The sequence below is a fragment of the Delphinus delphis genome, chromosome 5 (assembly GCF_949987515.2).
Source record: "Delphinus delphis chromosome 5, mDelDel1.2, whole genome shotgun sequence".
In the NCBI taxonomy this organism is placed as follows: Eukaryota; Metazoa; Chordata; class Mammalia; order Artiodactyla; family Delphinidae; genus Delphinus; species Delphinus delphis.
In genome coordinates, this window is record NC_082687.1 from 75,660,801 (window position 1) to 75,679,911 (window position 19,111).

General features: G+C 39.7%; 1 protein-coding gene and 1 non-coding gene across 2 annotated transcripts in view; one reads left to right on the forward strand and one right to left on the reverse strand.

The window, feature by feature from the left end:
• Positions 1 to 19,111, reverse strand: part of KLB (klotho beta) — a 34,934-nt gene that overhangs the window by 9,489 nt on the left and 6,334 nt on the right. The window contains exons 2-3 of the mRNA XM_060013182.1: positions 4,448 to 4,958; positions 1,380 to 1,648 (exon numbers count right to left, since the gene is read on the reverse strand). Of these exons, the coding sequence (XP_059869165.1) occupies positions 1,380 to 1,648; positions 4,448 to 4,958 (780 nt within the window). The remainder of the gene's footprint in view (positions 1 to 1,379; positions 1,649 to 4,447; positions 4,959 to 19,111) is intronic.
• Positions 13,625 to 13,764, forward strand: LOC132426369 (U4 spliceosomal RNA). Its single transcript, XR_009519665.1, has one exon. It is a non-coding gene; the product is annotated as a U4 spliceosomal RNA (small nuclear RNA).

Here is a 19,111-nt window from a genome sequence, read left to right on the forward strand (position 1 = left end):
AGAGCATTGTGCATCTGGGGGCTTGAAGTTTGCCTGCTACAGTTCTGCCACTATTTGTGTTACCTTGGGCAAGTCACTTAGGTCTCAATTATTAACTGATGGGTCTTACTTTCCTCAGCTATAAAATGAAGAATTTGGAGTAAGAGGTTTCGAAGGGCTCACCTGGCTCTAAAAGTTGACCTTATTCATGCACTATGCATTGAGCACCTGCCATGTGCCTTACATTGCTCTAGTAAGGCATACAGCAGGCAGCAAAGCCTCAAACCTCTCCACCCTCTTGAGGAGAAAGTTTGCATTCTTGTAGGGGAAGACAGGTGATCAGTAAGAAAAATGTGTAAAGTGGTTATCAGGGGCTGAGGGTGGGGGAAATGGGGAGATGCCGGTTGAAGGGCACAAACTTCCAGTTATAAGATTAACATGTTCTGGGGGCCTGTTGTACAGTATGGTGACTATAGTTAATAATATTGTATTACATACATGAAAGTTGCTAAGAGAGTAGATCTTAAATTTTCTCACCACAAAAAAAGAAATGGGAATTGTGTGTGATGGTATGGAAATGATAGCTAATGCCATAGTGGTAACGATTTTGTAATATATAAACGTATCAAATCATACTCCTCAAATTTACACAATATTGTATGTCAATTGTATCTCAGTAAAGCTGGAGAAAAAAGGGAAATGTGTAATGTACATAGTATGCTAGAGAATGATGAATGCTATATAGGAAAATAGAGCAGGAAGGGGGAATGTGCACTGATAGTGATGGAGTTATGCTTTTTGGAGTGGAGGGAAGCCTTATTGAGAAGGTGACATCTGAGTAGACATCTGAAGGTGAGGAATGAGACAAGTCAGGAGGCCCCACTGGGGTATAGAGACTTCATAAGGCAAACAATCCAAATTTATCAAATAAGAGGAATCACTTAAATAAAAGGCCACTAATAATTTGCTTTTGACAAAACAAAAATCTAGGGAATTCCTGGCGTTCCAGTGGTTAGGACTCCGTGCTTTCACTGCTGAGGGCGTGGGTTCAGTCCCTGGACTAAAATCCTGCAAGCCGTGCAGTTCAGCCAAAAAATTTTTTTAAAAATCTATAAAATTATTTTCCTTTAATTTTGACACTACTAACAAATGCCTCTCACAAAAATGACTGTAAGTTCACTCTAGACTGTATACAACTTGAGGGCAGTATGAAAAGCTCTCAGTAAGCATGAATTCTTCCTCTTCCTTCCTCTTTCCCTAACTTCCCCTCATAACCTCCAGGTGATCATGGTATTTGATATTGTCTGACAGCTATCTCCTAGATGTCACTGAGTAAAGTGAAAGAAAATATTGTGTACTATTTGCACCACTTTATAGTTAATTTGTAAGTAGCCACTTACCTTAAGGACAGATTCAGTGACGCCCCAGGAGAAATCACAGGGAAACTGACCCTGCACATCTGGTGTGGACTCTTTCAAAGTGAAACCATTTTCTTGTATGATCTGTTTATAGTAATGTGCTGAAGACTTGGGCTTTCTTTCTTTTTGTTTACTATTAAAATCCACATAAAATAATCCTCGGCGAGTGGTGTAAGCATCCTGCCATTCAAAGCCATCCAGGAGGGACCAGGCAGTGTAACCAAACACTCGTATTTCATCAAACTTGATTGCTGCACAGAAGGAAAAAAGCAGAGGTGTTCAGAGGACTACACACTCTGGTTCATGTTTACCACTTCACTAATGACATGCCAGGGGCAGCATATTGTGAAACCAACCTTTTTCCTAAATTTGCAGGCCCAATATATCAAATAGAAAATTAATTTTTATATTTGAAAAGGGGCAATTATTTTCATCTAGAGTGGTCTTCTCAAGTGAATGACACAGTTAAAGGATAAAATTTAAAACATTCCTGAGGCTTAGTGTGCAAATGTGTGTCAGAGGACTTCCCTGGTGGCACAGTGGTTAAGAATCCGCCTGCCAATGCAGGGGATGTGGGTTCGATCCCTGGTCTGGGAAGATCCCACATGCTGCGGAGCAACTGAGCCTGTGCACCACAACTACTGAGCCTGCGCTCTAGAGCCCACAGGCCACAACTGCTGAAGCCGTGTGCCTAGAGCCCATGCTCTGCAACAAGAGTAGCCACCGCAGTGAGAAGACTGTGCACCACAAAGAAGAGTAACCCCCGCTCGCAGCAACTAGAAAAAGCCCGCGTGCAGCAATGAAGGCCCAATGCAGCCAAAAATAAATAAATAGCAGTTGAGGATTTATAAGAAGAAAAAAAAAAGTAAAATACTGAATTAAAATAGTTAAAAAAAAAAATCTGTGTCAGAGGGCATGATGATTTCCAGAACCCTTTGGGACCAATGTAGACGTCTGCTTGTGACCAAGAGTTTCTCATTTCAACCTTGGGCTGGTTCACATTTGTGGACAAACTATCTTCTGTGAAACAATCCTCAGGGACTGAAATATCAGCTTTGAGAATGAGCATGTGTGAATGTAGATTTAAGGAGGAGAAAGAAGCACAGTGATGTAAGAGAACAAGAACTGACTGGGCCGAGGGGCAGGAGGGGAGAGGGCTTGCTCTACTGTGCTCCTGGGATGGGGCTATTGGGCAAGTTTCTCGATCTCTTGTTTCCTCATTTGTAAATAGAGAAGTTTGGAAAAGATGATCTCTCAGGAACTTTCTAGCTTTAAATTCAGTAACTTTTAGGAACTAGATAAAAATGAAATATGCAATAAAAACAACAAATACCCCAATCAATCGTGAACCATTTTTCTTTTCTTAAAAGCTTTCATTTTCTCATGGTAATGTCTCATTTCTGCACTTTGGGGGTTTTATCACTGATATTCTTTTCCTAAAAGGTGGAGTCAATGTCAAGGGAACTGATGTCAAGAGATTCTGATGTGGGACTTCCCTGGTGGTCCAGTGGTTGGCACTCTGTGCTTCCACTGCAGGGGGCGTGGGTTCCATCCCTGGTTGGGGAATTGGGGTCCTGCATGCCACATGGCACGGCCTAAAAAAAGGGGTTCTGATGAAATAAGTATGTTTCAGCAGGCCCTGGTTCTAGTCTCTCTGGTGTCGTAGGGTCCTGAGGAGTGGTGGAATGGTAACGCCTGGGGAATGACACCACTTTTGCCAAAGTGCTTGGCATTTGGCCCAGGCCCTGTGGGCAGAGTCCTCTGCTCTGGAGGCCCCCATGTGCATGTGCCCCGTGGCTGGGCAAGGCTCTGTTCCATGTACTTCTCCTGCAAGTTGGGACAGCACATTTTGCTCTCCCTGAGGACCCTCCCTGAACACTCTCTTCTGCAGAACAAGGGAGTTTTCTCCAAGCTTGTGGCATTTTTTTTTCTTTTGGCCATGCTGTGCCACTTTCGGGATCTTAGTTCCCTGACCAGGGATCGAACCCGGGCCCTCAGCAGTGAAAGCCGTGAGTCCAAACCACTGGACCTCCAGGGAATTCCCTCCAAGCTTGTGACTTCTAAAGAGAGCTACAGAGTTGTAGAAAGGTCCACTGAGGATTCCTTTATATAGGAGAGAAATGGAGCCCAACTCTGTAGGAGACAGAACATCAGAATTCGAGCTTGTCCTCTGCTCCATTATTTCAGTCAGCCACCTGCAGATGTCACTACCTGAGTAAAGGAAAAGGAATGAGGGGATGGTCAGGGGTTAGAGAAATATCCAAGAACAATAGAAGTTGCTCACCTTAGCCATTCATGGCTCATTCATTGTCTTCAGACTTTTCGTCATTGAGTCATGTAGTAGAGTAAAAGGAGCACAATCAAAAAAAGCTTTCAGCATCTTAGACTAAAGTACTACTGTTAGAAAACTTTTGACATGTCTCCTTTAGCATTATGTCCTTTTAAAAGGAATGAAACAGCATCCTGTTGCCAATTAAGGATGTATCTACAGTCTAAAATTATTGTTTTCAAACCTTTATTTAAAAGGACACGAGAGTGGGACTTCTCTGGGGGCGCAGTGGTTAAGAATCCACCTGCCAATGCAGGGGACGTGGGTTTGATCCCTGGTCCGGGGGGATCCCACATGCCACAGAGCAACTAAGCCTGTGCGCCACAACTACTGAGCCTGCGCTCTAGAGCCCACGAGCCACAACTACTGAGCCCACGTGCCGCAACTACTGAGGCCCGCGTGCCTAGAGCCTATGCTCCGCAACAAGAGAAGCCACCGCAATGAGAAGCCCGCGCGCCGCAACGAGGAGTAGCCCCCGCTCTCTGCAGCTAGGGAAAAGCTCATGCGCAGCAATGAAGACCCAACGCAGCCAAAAATAAATAAATAAATACGTTTATAAAGAAAAAAGAACGAGAGTCACGTTAAAAAATTCTGTCAACATTGGAAAATAGAGAAGTCCCACAATGACCGGAACAACAATAATCATATATTCAAAGGTGACTTTAAATACTCTGTAGCATAAGTATTCAAGACAGTTGTTTTGAGCTAATGTGCAACCAACCTTGGAGAACCTGGTTGAGGAAGTTCTTCATCATGTAGATGGCTGTGGTATCCTCTGTTTTCACATGACTGTCTGTGAACCAGCCATTCTCAGTGATCAGGATTCGGGGATTGCCATATTCCAGTTTAATCCAGTTCAGCACGTCTCTTAAATTGAGGGACACATTTTGTCCCATTTTAGCCATGGTGTTGTAGGGCTTGAAATTGTTGGGTCCAAAGGAAAAGGCAAAGAAGTCAGCTGTGCCCCTCACCTCATTCTTCTCTGCTTCAGAGAAAAGGGGTAAAATGGAGAACAACTTCTTTTTCATCACCTCTGGATAGTTACCATCCCCGTGGATAGGGTTGGCAAACCACCCGAGCACAGAAACCATGGACTGTTGGCACTTGAGTATATCCATTGTGTTTTCTGATCTGTTTGGTTCAATCCAGTGGGATCCCAACGTGATTGATAACAGACCCTTCTGATGTGGGCGGAAATTTCTATTGTAGTTATGCCAAACTTTCGAATGAGCCTAAGAACAAGAAAATATTGTTAATCTTTACTGTCCTTACTCAAAGGGTTGTGACTTGGCTGATAGAAGGTCTTCTCGTGGGCAAATTAGTGAAGCGTCGGGTGCTGCAAGGGAAAGCTGCCAGGGAACGCTGATGACCGCAAAGTCTGCTCTCTGTTCACTTCCCCTGTGCTTCCAACCTAAAGCCTCCCCTATAGGATTACCGAGAGGCAGGCAGAGAGCTCTTGTCCCAGCTCCATCTTACTTCTCCTCTCCCTGGCTCCCTTCCGGGCTCTCTCGGGGCTGGGTACAGGTGAGACACTATGTGGATTATAGGGTTTCTTCCTCTGCATAGAAAAACTCAGAGCAGTGCTCTTTCATTGTTCTACAGAGTCTTCTTTTGGCCCTAACTTAGAAGTCCAGGATAATACAATTTCTATATTCTGTAAATGGATAATAATAGAGCTCACCTCCTAGGCTTGTTGTAAGGATTGAATGAATTAACGCACTCTAGAATGGTGGCTGGCACACAGTATAGCTCTATATAAGCCTTAGCTATTATTACTATTATTATAAAAGGGTGGCAGGCATGGCACAACTCAGAAAACCAGTGGAAATAGTGTAGGATTTGGCATCAGCACAGTTGGGCTTGAAGTTCAGGTATTAACTATAGTAGCCTTAGATAAGGCACTTAACCTGTCTGAAATCTCTTCGTATCCTCAGCTGTAAAAGGAAGTTAAAAATAATAATACCCTTTGTAAAGTTGTTGTTAGATGTAGAGCTAATGTACATATTAAATATGTAGCATAGAATAGAGCACCTAGGAGCTACTGCCTAAAGATGGATGTTATTATTATTGGTCCCCCTGGAATTTACATTTCCTGTTGCATTCACTTAAAACACCCTGGGAAGAGATATGGGAACATAGGTATATGTATAACTGATTCACTTTGTTATAAAGCAGAAACTAACACACCATTGTAAAGCAATTATACCACAATAAAGATGTTAAAAAAACAAAAAAAACAGAGCCTCACGATCAGTTTCCAGTCTATTTACTAGGTACTTACTGAGCGCTGACTCAATGCCTGTCTTGCCCTGCCCTGAGAGGCTGAAATAAATGGTGCAGGGATTTGCTCTCAGGAGCCAATAATCTTAATGGGAAAATAAAACTAAAATGTATGAAAGAGAAACATATAAAACTGAATAAAATAAGACACTAAATTAAGGCAGAGGCATGGTTCAATAAAGAACCATGAGCTAGCTGTATGGTTCTTAACTTGAGGACTCCAGTTAAGGACTCAAGGCCAGTTAAATGCGCAAGGTCTCCTTCCTGCCTGGCCAGCCAGAGTTTGCTCCTTTATGTATCTGCCTCTCCTCCTCTCAGCACCTGACTTGCTTGTCTCTTAATGGCTCTTCCCAGGACTGCTAATTTCTCCTCTAATTGGGTGTTTCTAAAACAAGGGCACAAACCCTTACTGTTTTTAACCCACAAAGTCTGCTTTCAGTCTTGTTCTTTAGCTTTCCTTTTGCTCATTGGAGATGTTTTATATTGGGCTGAATTATCCAAAAGTGCCTTTTTGAAGGTCAAAAACAAAAAAATACAAGCAATGGCTCAAACTTAATAGATCCTGTGGACATTAAAAATGTTCCATAAACTCTGTTAGGTGGGGAAAGATAGACATTAATGTAAGGGCTGAGGATTCCAAAACTGGTGTCTCCTTGTTTTATGCAAGAATAGCTAATTTAAATAATTCCATGAAAGATTTTCTGAAGAAGTAGATGCCTCAAGGTATTACCTCTATCTACCTGTTCTTACTCCATTTTCATTGGAAGATCCTGGAACCACTTAGCACCCAAATGTTCCCAAAGATCCTTACGAATGTCCTTCTCAGAAAAGTGTTCAGGCTGTAGCCTCCTCCCCTGCCTCCACCCCTAGGTTCCAGCTTCTGAAAGGAATCTCAGGGCAGCCCAGGGCAGATTCCACTTTAAGTGGTCTCAGCAGCTCTTTCTGGACTTTTCTGGGGCTGGAATCATAGCAGAAAGTCTTTTTTTTTTTTAACACATTTATTAGAGTATAATTGCTTTACAATGGTGTGTTAGTTTCTGCTGTATAACAAAGTGAATCAGCTATACATATACATATATTCCCATATCCCCTCCCTCTTGTGTCTCCCTCCCACCCTCCCTATCCCACCCCTCTAGGTGGTCACAAAGCACTGAGCTGATCTCCCTGTGCTATGCAGCTGCTTCCCACTAGCTATCTATTTTACATTTGGTAGTGTATACACAGCAGAAACTCTTAACTGCATTTTTCCTGATTTGAAACAAAAGTAATCATGCATTACTAGAATTCACAGGGAGGCATTCTTTGCTTTATTCTAAGCGGTCACTTAATCCCTTGGTAGCCTCAGCGCTTTCAACCATAAAAGCCGCAGTGAGTGATCAGTACGCCTCTTCAGGGTGGGTGTGTATCTCTTATGTGTAAACTGTGAAGCACTAAACACACGTAAGATTCTGAGCCATAAACTAGCTGTCTTGTGAATATGATGCCATCAGACACTAAAGGGAGAGTGAGATGAAATTAGTATAAATGTAATAAACCAGTCCTAATAGCAGTTAACCGGTTCTAATAGGGAAAAAAAGCAGGGGGGCTTTTCTTTGAAATGGATATTCTATTGCATATTTCTGTAACTATATGAAAGATGACCTAAGCTGTGATGACAGACATGTACCTTTGCAATAGCTTTCCAAGCGAGTTTTCTGGAGATATATATCTCTCCATATATCTATATATACATGTGTTTTTATGCCCCAAGTTGACCTTGGTGTTTCACAGTGTCTCTTTCACCTTTGCTGCTATTTGCATAGGCTATCAAGGTATCTAGGGTTATCTTTGCTCTGGGCTGAAGACAGCCTCTCCATCCTCATGTGGAGAATGTGGGGGAGGTTCTTTGTGCAGCACTTGTAGTTATAACCTGATCCTGTTCGCCAGGTAACAAGGTAAAAACTATTGCTCTGAGGCAGTGAGTTTGACATAACTCCTGATGAAACTGGGGTATCTATGCATGTGCTTTGGTCCAATGCTCATAAAGGAGGTCTGTTGGGGAAACTGAACTGGGGTTGGCGGGGGAGTGCAACCTGGGCCCTGCAACCTTGCACAACAGTCATTCTGTGATTTTCCAAGGTTACCCTCTATCTTGTACAAGGCCGTCTACCTTTGGAATGATTGATTTAAGGGAGCTTCAACCTTTGTTCTTTAGATTCAGTAGCTTAAAGGGGAAGTCAGCTTTTTCTTTTTGAGGCAGATAGCAGGGCCTAATGTCATTGAGAGACAGCCAGGGGCCTAATATCTCATTCTGTTCCCTCCTCTAATCTAACGTAGCAGCTCTTTGATGCCCCTGGAAGTCCAGACTCAGATAAGTTCTGTGGATGATAGGAGGCAAATAAGATAGCTGGACAACTTTAGACAAAGATGAAGAAGGGGTCAAAGGTCAGGGAGATGTGGTGGAAGGGACACGGGTGGAAGGCAGTGCTTTGGAAGGCGTGCATTGAAGAAACCTACCTCATCACACATGTCTGTATTTAAGGAACACCCAATCATTTGTCAAAAAATAAATTTTTGTTAAATTTTCAAATCTGTGCACGAATTTAGCCACATTTTGGCTGAAATATTTTCATGTGAACTATAAACTTGTTTATTGTTAAAGCTATTTAATAAAGTATTAAATGAAAATAATTAAAGAAAATATACTTTAAAACTCCACAGAGCAAACTGTTTTCATATTTCTGTGTTCCCCCCAACTTTTCCAAATATATTTCCCAGCTAAAGTCACTCTAACATTTTCCATGTTATTTTTAGTTTTCATAATAATCTTCGTATAACAATTCATCAATCTGATGAAATATGATTTACTTAGTCATCTCCCTCTTTTCATAAAAATTAACTTGTTTTCCTTTTCCTGCCATCTTTCCTTCCTTCTTCCCTCCCTTTACTTACCCTCCTTCCCTCCCTCCTTCCTGTCTTTCTCTTTCTCTCTCTTCATGCCTTCCTTCCTTCCTGTCATAAATAATGTAGTAACTAACTTTGGTCATATAGCTTTTAATTTGTTTGAATCCTTTCCTTTTTTGAATCCCAGGAATGAGCTACCTATTTTTTGAATTGTTTTGCATGTTTCCAAATTGATTTCCATACATTTTGTCCTTCACTGAGAGTGTTTTCTGACCACCTGCTTGGAATCATTGATTGCTCTTTCGGGGGATAACTGGCCATCATGAATGATATAAAAGTGCTACTCACCTGCTTGGTACCACAGGGGACAGGACCCGGGTCTTGAAAGCAGGACACCCAGGCTCTAGTACTGGCCCTGCTACTAATTAGCTTTACGGTCTTGGATCAGTCAATTCCCTCTTAGCAGCCTCAGTTCCCTCCTTCATTATACTGAGCTAAAAATAAACACTCTAGAGAATCGTTGTGAACATAGAATGAGGTAATACATGTAAAGACCCTACGAAAACCACATGAACCTACATTTGAAGGACTTTGAAAGAGCAAGCTGAAAATTATTTAACCTGCTGTGCAGAACGGTGGGGAGTTGTGTAGGCTTGAGGGGTGTTCACAGATGGCGCTCCCTGACCTCTCAAGGCTCGCAGCTGACCGCTTTGTCCTCATTTATTTTTTTGCTGCTGGTCAAAATTATTCATTGTTCATTTGGGCTAGGATTCATTTCAGTTTGATTTATTATTTAATTTACTCAGCACTTCTTTATATTAAGTATCAAGTTTTCTACTAGTTACAATTGCTGCTCTTCCAGATTATTTAACATTCATTCATTCCACAAATATTTATTGGGTGCTTAAGATATGTGAACTTTATTGTTCATTGCTAAAAATAAATTATGTGATTGTCATTTTCTTATTAATTTTTTGATAATCTTGAAACTCTCTTGGAAACAATATCTTACCCTCATTATTCTTAGGAGAGAATTTAAATATTAACAAAAGTTACCACCTTTCATAAAGAAAATATTTACCCATTCTATTTTTAATGGTTTGAATTCATATTTTCTATGGTTGGACTAACTTAGTAACGATCATATTAAAATTCGTTTTCCTCCTATTTTCTTTTCAATCATTATATTTTCAACTTATTCTAACAAATCATCTATTGCTATCAATTTGCCTAGTGTCAGGATTTCCGCATAGAAATCATGTAAAAACTAAACTCTAATATATTTGTTCCTTAAAAAAAGTCCTATTATTGTTATAGAATTCTAATTTCAATTATAATATTACTAAACTAAACCAATGCCTGAGCCAGAATCTAAACCTGGCAACACAAAGGGAAAAAGGTCTAGAATAAAGTTCATAATTTATTAAATGAAGCATCTGTGGGTTTCCCCAGATATTAGAAGGGCACTTAGAAGACATCAATATCAGTAAATTGGTACCTTACTGAAGTTCAGGTTCTTTGCCCAAGGAGAACAGTTGCATGCCAACTTTGCAGAAGGTGAAATGACATTTTAAGCTTTCTGTTAGTACTAAATTAACAATAGTGATCCTATTAGTAATCTTTTTAATGCAAAAAGACTGTATCTCCAAGTATAATTGAAGCTAAAATGACCTGGGTTGGAGACTTTAAGCCTTTCCTCAGGATTTAGGAATAAAAAGTTAAAGATAGTCAATATAGAAACCACTCTGAAAATTACAAATAAATTTGTACAGAAACAAAAATAAGACCTACCATTTTGGGGCCTGCAACAAAGGCAGACTGACCATGAACCTAAGGAAGCTGAAACTTCAGGACTCCTCACTCGCCTGAGTCCCCATGAAATGTGGTGGGAGGGTGGGGAACCAGGTAGTGATTGGAAACATTTCTAAGTAAGTATCGATATTTCTGATAAATTCCTTGAAGAGACCTCAGAAAATAAGGAATCTGAATCTCCAAGACCACAGTAATTTGTTGTAATATTTTTCTCATTCTAAATAGATGTTTACTTTTGTACCAACTTTTGTGTCCATAATTTTGAATTTTTTCCTTATGTAAGTCTCAGGCCCATGCAACATAGATCCACTCCTGGCCTACGAGCTTCTTGAGTGCAGGAACTGTACCTCTTTTGTTCACAGTTATACATACAGATGTCCAGGGAAGAGCCTGGCATAGAATACTTGTTGAATAAATGCCCACTATGGATCAGCTAGTTTGTTGGTGACCTGACATACATTGTTGATAATACAGCCTCTGCAAAGCAGGTTTTTTTTTTTCCCCCATTTTAGAGAAGAAACAAGTTCACAGAGGCTAGGTAGTCATGGAGACAGGATGTGAATTCAGGCCTCTCTGGTCATTATACTAAACTATCGTGCTTTCTGTATGTCCCACCAGTTCTAAATTTTGAGTGTTGGGGAAAGGCCATTTGACATGAACCACAGCATACTGTTTTAAAATTGTATTTTCTTTCGGCTGTACTTGGTTATTAAAAGAACTAAACAGTCCTAGAATGAGGGTCCCACTCTCACCTGTTGAGAATAAAATATCTATATGTGTCTGGAATTTAGGATCACCTAGAAAGTTCATGGAGGACCTGCCAGCAAATTTGAGGTATTCAGAAAACCATGTAGTTGTCCAAGTGTCTAGTACAGCATGTAACATTTATGTGTAATTCCCTGTACCTCTTTCCTAGAACCAGCGATGTTGACATTGGATATTGTCCTTACTGGCGTCAGAGGCTAAATGAGTCCCTTAGGAACCATTTCTACACTTGACTGTCTTGACCAAGGATGGTGATCATTACACCCTTGTCAATGTTAGACTGAAAGGGCAGGGACGCTGTGGTTGCATAGCAGTTAGCCTAGCATCGCCTTTGAACAAATCATAATTAAATGGTCCTTAAAGATGAGTGAATTTCATGATCAAATATAACAGAATAGTGGTTAAATTACAGAACCATAGAAAATTTACAATATAAACAGTAATAAGAATGAACATATATTTAGTGCTAAATGTGCTGAGCACTATTCTAAGCACTTTCCATGTACTATCTCATTTAATCCTCATTTAAATCTTGAGAGGTAGGTACTATTATTATTTCCGTTTTATAGGAGAGGGAAGAGAGGTTAGGTAGCTTACTCATAAGCAAAGTCAAGCCCAGGCTGTATTGCTCCAAGTTCTGTGTTCTTGCCTGCTAATTAGAGATAGAAGATGGACTTTAGAGATCATTTGGTCCAATTCTTAAAAACTATCTATTATAGATAAGATGCTAAAGCAAAAGAAATAAGTGACTTGGGAATTCCCTGGTGGTCAAGTGGTTGGGACTCTGTGCTTCCACTGCAGGGTCCCGGGGTTCGATCCCTGGTCAGGGAACTAAGATCCCACAAGCCGCATGGCGTGGCCAAAAAAAAAAAAAAAAGAAAAAGAAAAAGAAGTGACTTGCCCAAGGTCTCAGTTAGTGCAAAGCCAGAATTAGAACTAAATCCTTCAGCCTCTAGATCACTGTGATTTCTGGACATGATGCAAATTAAATTATGAGCTTTTGAAACACACTTTTACATCTTAGACTCAAAGGTGATTGAACAGGCTGTGCAAATGCAAGGGTATGTAACAGACATGGCACAAAAACAAGGGCCAGTACATTGAGAAAGCCATCTGACAGTGTTTGGGTGCCAGGACCACTCTAAGAGACAATCTGAGAGTCATGGTTTTGATTATGTCTTCATCCAATTCCCTCAGTCCCCAGTCAAACAGTTCATCGGCATTACCTTCTGTTCTGCTTAATTATTTTTCCCCTTCAAGAAATTATACACATCAGCAAAATCAAGTTTAGAGAAATTATTTTTACTTATCTCTTCCCTTCAACCCATGGCTATTTTTAAAAAAATAAATTTATTTATTTATTTATTTTTGTCTGCGTTGGGTCTTCTTTGCTGCACGTGGGCTTTCTCTAGTTGTGGCAGGCGGGGGCTACTCTTTGTTGCGGTGCGCGGGCTTCTCATTGCGGTGACTTCTCTTGCTTCAGAGGACAGGCTCTAGGGGCGCGGGCTTCAGTAGTTGTGGCACGCAGGCTCAGTAGTTGTGGCACACGGGCTCAGTAGTTGGGGCTCGCCGGCTCTAGAGCTCAGGCTCAGTAGTTGTGGTGCATGGGCTCAGTAGTTGGGGCTCGCTAGCTCTAGAGCTCAGGCTCAGTAGTTGTGGCACACGGGCTTAGTTTCTCTGCGGCATGTGGGATCTTCCTGGACCAGGGCTTGAACCTACGCCCCCTGCATTGTCAGGTGGATTCTTTTTTTTGTTGGAGGTAGGAATTTTTATTAATTAATTTATTTATTTTTGCTGTGTTGGGTCTTCGTTTCTGTGCGAGGGCTTTCTCTAGTGTGGCAAGCGGGGGCCACTCTTCATCGCGGTGCGGGGGCTTCTCACTATCGCGGCCTCTCTTGTTGCAGAGCACAGGCTCCAGACGCGCAGGCTCAGTAGTTGTGGCTCACGGGCCCAGTTGCTCCATGGCATGTGGGATCCTCCCAGACCAGGGCTTGAACCCGTGTCCCCTGCATTAGCAGGCAGATTCTCAACCACTGCGCCACCAGGGAAGGCCTCAACCCATGGCTATTATTTTATCCTTTTCTTCACTCTTCATTCATTTATGTTGATTGATTGCTTAAATTCAAGTCTATAAACACTAACTTAACAAACACAAGGTAGCTCTGTGCAGTGGCAGTATCATAGCCAATGAGGTTTATCCGAGGCATGATTATTGCTAATTGAAAATTTTCCTAATACCCTGCCATGAAGACTTGAAATATAGTTGGCATTGGCAATTTTTGAGAGTCTCTATGGAGACTGCTTAAAAAAAAAAAGCAAGTCACCTTAGTAGGCATTTAGAAAAAATATTAACAAGGTAGCTCCTGCCTTCAGATGAACTCTGACCTCTAGTAGGAGAGAGAAGTATAGAAATAAGTAGAAGAAAAACAGTATACATCTACATTTCAATTAATTAGAAATGATAACAAAAGCTTAATGTAGTAATATTCAAATTTGTTAAAAAAATGACTATATGTATATGCTTATATATACATAGAAAAATATTTGGACGTTGAACAAGCTGCTAGCAGTTGTTACTTCTAGGGTATTGGATTAGGGAGTATGAAAAGAGGAGAGCTTTCCTTTTTAACTTTATGTCTTTCTGTGTTGTTTGAATGTTTTGCAGTAAAAATGCATTATCTTTGAAATTTAAAAAAGTCATGAGAATTGGTTGAAACAGATGGTTTCTGTCAGTGAATTTAATTGCTCTATGCTATTACTCTTCACTTTCTCTGAAGTTCCAAAAATCTCAAAGGAAAAGAAAGAAACTTAAATTAAAAGTTCTGTTATTCTGGATTTCATTATGTATTTTTACTCTGGAATAATACGTTGATATTCAAAGGTAGAAGGAGGAGGCGTACAATACACACATGATTAACATGGAAGAAGAACTGATAACAGTAAACCCAGCTCTTTATTTAAGATTCAGTCACATAATCTGTGGTCAAGATATGATGCTATAAAGAACCAATGAATGGAATCCTCCAAATACTAAAAGATCCTGGTTTTCATCAGCCTTAAGGCTCCCCCAAACAAGTAGCACTATTAGATCACCCAGGAAGTCACTTTAATTACTTCTGTGATTCACTGTTTATTGGTTAGTAAGTTAGAAGGTTCTGATCTATTCTCAGCATCCCTCTACTTTTCAGCAAGAGAATTGCTGTTAATGTTCAATAATTTTAATTACTCCTTTTTAACATAGACTATTTTCTAATATTGAGTTTTCTCAGTAAGATTTTTTACATGCAATTAAATGATACATGTATTATATTATAAACGAGTGTGAAGTTTCCCTCAGTTCATAATTTCGTCATATCTAGCACTGTTTCCACTACTTACAATATTTTCTGTTCTCCAGTTGGGCCTAATTTTCCATGTATGAGAGTGTTCATATCAAATTAAGCTGTTTAAATACGATCATAATGGTATTCTCTGAACATTTATAATTACATTTATTTAAACCTGTTAATCATTCACTGAAGTATAACTTTTTCTACTTAATGATTAGAAAAGGTAAATACTGCTCTCTTGAAGGTTATAAAATACCAATTGCCATCTACAAATAGTTTTTTTTTACATGACTCTTCTGTCTAACAATGGTATTCTGGTTATTGAAACTTTTTAGCAATTCTTATCCGAAAGCTGTTTTTACCTTTTATTCAAATTTGATTAGGAACATCTACAAGAATACTAGTTTTAACTTGTTTGATCATTATTTCCTATATTTTGTTAGAGGTGTCTTAGATCCTAATGAAGATGAGTTGGGATAATAATATAAGTACTACGGGGAGTTCCCTGGTGGCCTAGTGATTAGGATTCTGGGCTTTCACTGCTGTGGCCCGGGTTCAATCCCTGGTCAGGGAACTGAGATCCCAAAAGCCGCGTGGCGTGGCAAAAAAATATATATATATATGTATGTATTTATATATATATATGTACTATGCATTAGCTAATTAAATGAATAATTGTTTTAACATTTTTAAACTTTAGATGGCGTCGCAGAGGACACACATATGTGATTTCACAGCACTTTAATGGGACACTAAAGTTTTGAGCAAATAAAAAGTAAAATCATGGGGACAAAGGAAAAAACTAATGGTTAATGTATGGGTCAGTGATAAATTGTTCATAGGTTTTGTGGACAAATAAAACATGTAGATAGATTTTTAAAAATAGATCTTTATTGGAGTATAAATGCTTCACAGTACTGTATTAGTTTCTGCTATATAACAAAGCGAATCAGCTATGTGCATACATATGTCTCCATATCCCCTCCCTCTTGCGTCTCCCTCTCACCCGCCTTATCCCACCCCTCTAGGTCATCGCAAGGCACTGAGCTGATCTCCCTGTGCTATGCAGCTGCTTCCCACTAGCTAGCTATTTGACATTTGGTAGTGTATATATGTAGATGCTACTCTCGCTTCGTCCCAGCTTCCCCCTCCCTCCCCGTGTCCTCAAGTCCATTCTCTATGTCTATGTCTTTATTCCTGCCCTGCCATTAGGTTCATCAGTACCATTTTTTTTTTTTTTTTTTAGATTCCATATATATGCATTAGCATACGGTATTTGTTTTTCTCTTTCGGACTTACTTCACTCTCTATGACAGACTCCAGGTCCATCCACCTCACTACAAATAACTCAATTTCGTTTCTTTTTATGGCTGAGTAATATTCCATCATATATATGTGCTACAACTACCATATGACCCAGCAATCCCACTACTGGGCATATACCCTGAGAAAACCATAATTCAAAAAGAGATGTACGACACTGTTCATTGCAGCACTATTTACAATAGCCAGGACATGGAAGCAACCTAAATGTCCATTGACAGATGAATGGATATACATAGATTGTTTTGGTCTTTTTTTTTTCTTTTTGCGGTACGCGGGCGTCTCACTGCTGTGGCCTCTCCCGTTGCGGAGCACAGGCTCCGGACGCGCAGGCTCAGTGGCCATGGCTCACGGGCCCAGCCGCTCCGTGGCATGTGGGACCTTCCCGGATCGGGGCACGAACCCATGTCCCATGCATCGGCAGGCGGACTCTCAACCACTGCGCCACCAGGGAAGCCCTGTTTTGGTCTTTAAATAGGGAATATGAGTCAAATATCTATTGAGTCTGCATCAACACAAGTGGCTGCAATGGAGTTGTAGGCTGTAAATTGTTTTTCACTGAGGCTAGGTAGCTGATTCATGTCATTAAACCTGCTAGCTTGGATTCGGACAGATGAAATTTAAATTTTGGATCTGACACTTATTATGAGTAAAAAACCCACACTTGTACAGCTTTGTAACCTCAGGCAAATTTCTGTGGGCTTCAGTTTCATCAACTATAAAATGCCTATAAGAATATCTACCTGGCAGGGTTGATGTGAGAATTGAATGAGCTAACATATATAAAGTACCTAGTACAGTTTCTGACAATACATTAGGTGTGTGAAAAAAATTCTGCTTAAAATAATAGTTATTAAGAATAGTATGATAGAATGTCAAAAAGTTATCTGTAGTAATTGTCTCAAGTCTCCATTTTAAGACTTAAGACCAATCTCTGTCCTTTATGCTCCCCATTTCTGTGTTCTTTTTTGTTTGTTTGCTTGTTTTTGGTGTTGGCGGGGACGTGGTGGAAGGTAGCAAGTAAGTTTGTTTTTAACCTTCTCACTGACAGAAAAGCTTGGGCTAGTTTTTTAGCTACAAGATTTAGCAAAAATTAATTTTAATGTATTATTGTCTTGCAACCCAACTTTAATAAGGGAGTTTTTAAAAATTCCTTTTTTTTTCATGGAAAAAAAACGTTTCTGACGATCCTTGAAGACTTTGCTTCTGTCTAACCAAGGCAAGCTAAAAATGCTCCAGCTAGAAACTCCATTTCAAACTATTACACTTAGTCTTCAAGATATTGGTAGGGGGGTTGGGCCAAAGAGGTTTAAAAATGACATTTGATCTGTTTAAATGTGCCTGTGAAACACTGCAACCTTCTTGTTCAAGAAAGCAGGGACTTCCCTGGTGGTGCAGTGGTTAAGAATCTGCCTGCCAATGCAGGGGACAAGGGTTTGAGCCCTGGTCTGGGAAGATCCCACATGACGTGGAGCGACTAAGCCCGTGAGCCACAACTACTGAGCCCACGTGCCACAACTACTGAAGCCCGCGCACCTAGAGCCCATGCTCCACAAAAAGAGAAGCCATAGCAATGAGAAGCCCCTGCACCGCAATGAAGAGTAACCCTCCCTGGCTGCAGCTAGAGAAAGCCCACGTGCAGCAATGAAGACCCAATGCGGCCCAAACAATAAGTAAATAAAAAATAAATAAATTAATAAAAAAGAAAAAAGAAAGCAATGGCAGCTGTCTTTTGCCAAAGAAGGCTTAGCTATAAATCATGTGAATGCTGGCTTTTTCACAGCTATTTTTGCAGTTTTAGCACTAAATTTTGGTTAAGAATTTTGACAAGTCCTTAAGAAGTGTACTATATAAAGATGATTGTTTTCTTTTCTTTTCTTTTAAAAATACAAAATATTCTCATTGCTTTCTTATGTATTTTTTGCTTTTGTCACAACACGTAAAAATCGAAAGAATAGTATGATGACCCCTCAAAACACATCTCTCAGCTTTAAGGATGATCAACATTCTGTACCTTGTTTTGAGATGGGCTTTCAATGTAAACTTTTTAATAGAAGCTGGTATACACAGAAATTGATTTGCATGTTCTGAAAAGACTATATGTTTATGCCAGTATCTGGGTTGGTGTGCGTGTGTGTGCATGTGTGTGTGTGTGTGTGTGTGTGTGTCTGAAGTCCACTTTTATTCAATTACAATTTTAAATACTTTCTGGGGCAAGGCAGATCTCCCTTAAATAGAAAATAATTAATATTATTTATTGAACACCTAATACATAAGCAGCTGCTTGTGACCTTCTCTGAGGAAATGACGCCAATAAATGCCAAGACAGAGTTCCTCAAAGAGGTGGAAAAATAGGGAATAAATCAAGTCTTATCGTAGGCTCAGGAACAAATGGGTGAGGCCTTGACCTAGAGTAGAGTTTCCCAACATTTCTTGTCCTGAAACCCTCTTTCACAGTATTAAGAAATCTCTTGAGCTCCTGAGGAATTTAAAAAATCATTTCATTATTTGTGTGTGGTATACAAACAAGTGTTGACATATATTTTATTTTATATAAGTCTATTTCTTTAAAGATTGTACTGAAAAGTTTATTTCAAAGAAGTTTAAAATATTCAGAAAATAAAATACTCATATATAAAATACTCATATACATAAACATAAGTATTGGCATTTTCCCATTTAATAAATATTTTTATATTTTTAAAATTATTTTAATTACATAAGAAAAAGCATTTTATGACACATTTTTAAATGACACAATGTGTTTGGTTTTACGACTGAATATATACTAAAATGCAGAATAAAATTTACATATTCAGTGGTCTTTTCCAAGGCTGGTACACCTGCCTCTTTTTGTATGGGATATGACATTGGGCATAACAAAGATGAACATTTTTTTATTTTAAATGTTACATATTTATTTTAAGGATATTAGAAAATACTGGTATTTCGTGTATAATAATAGTATATAAAATTTCCTTTCAAAATAACGT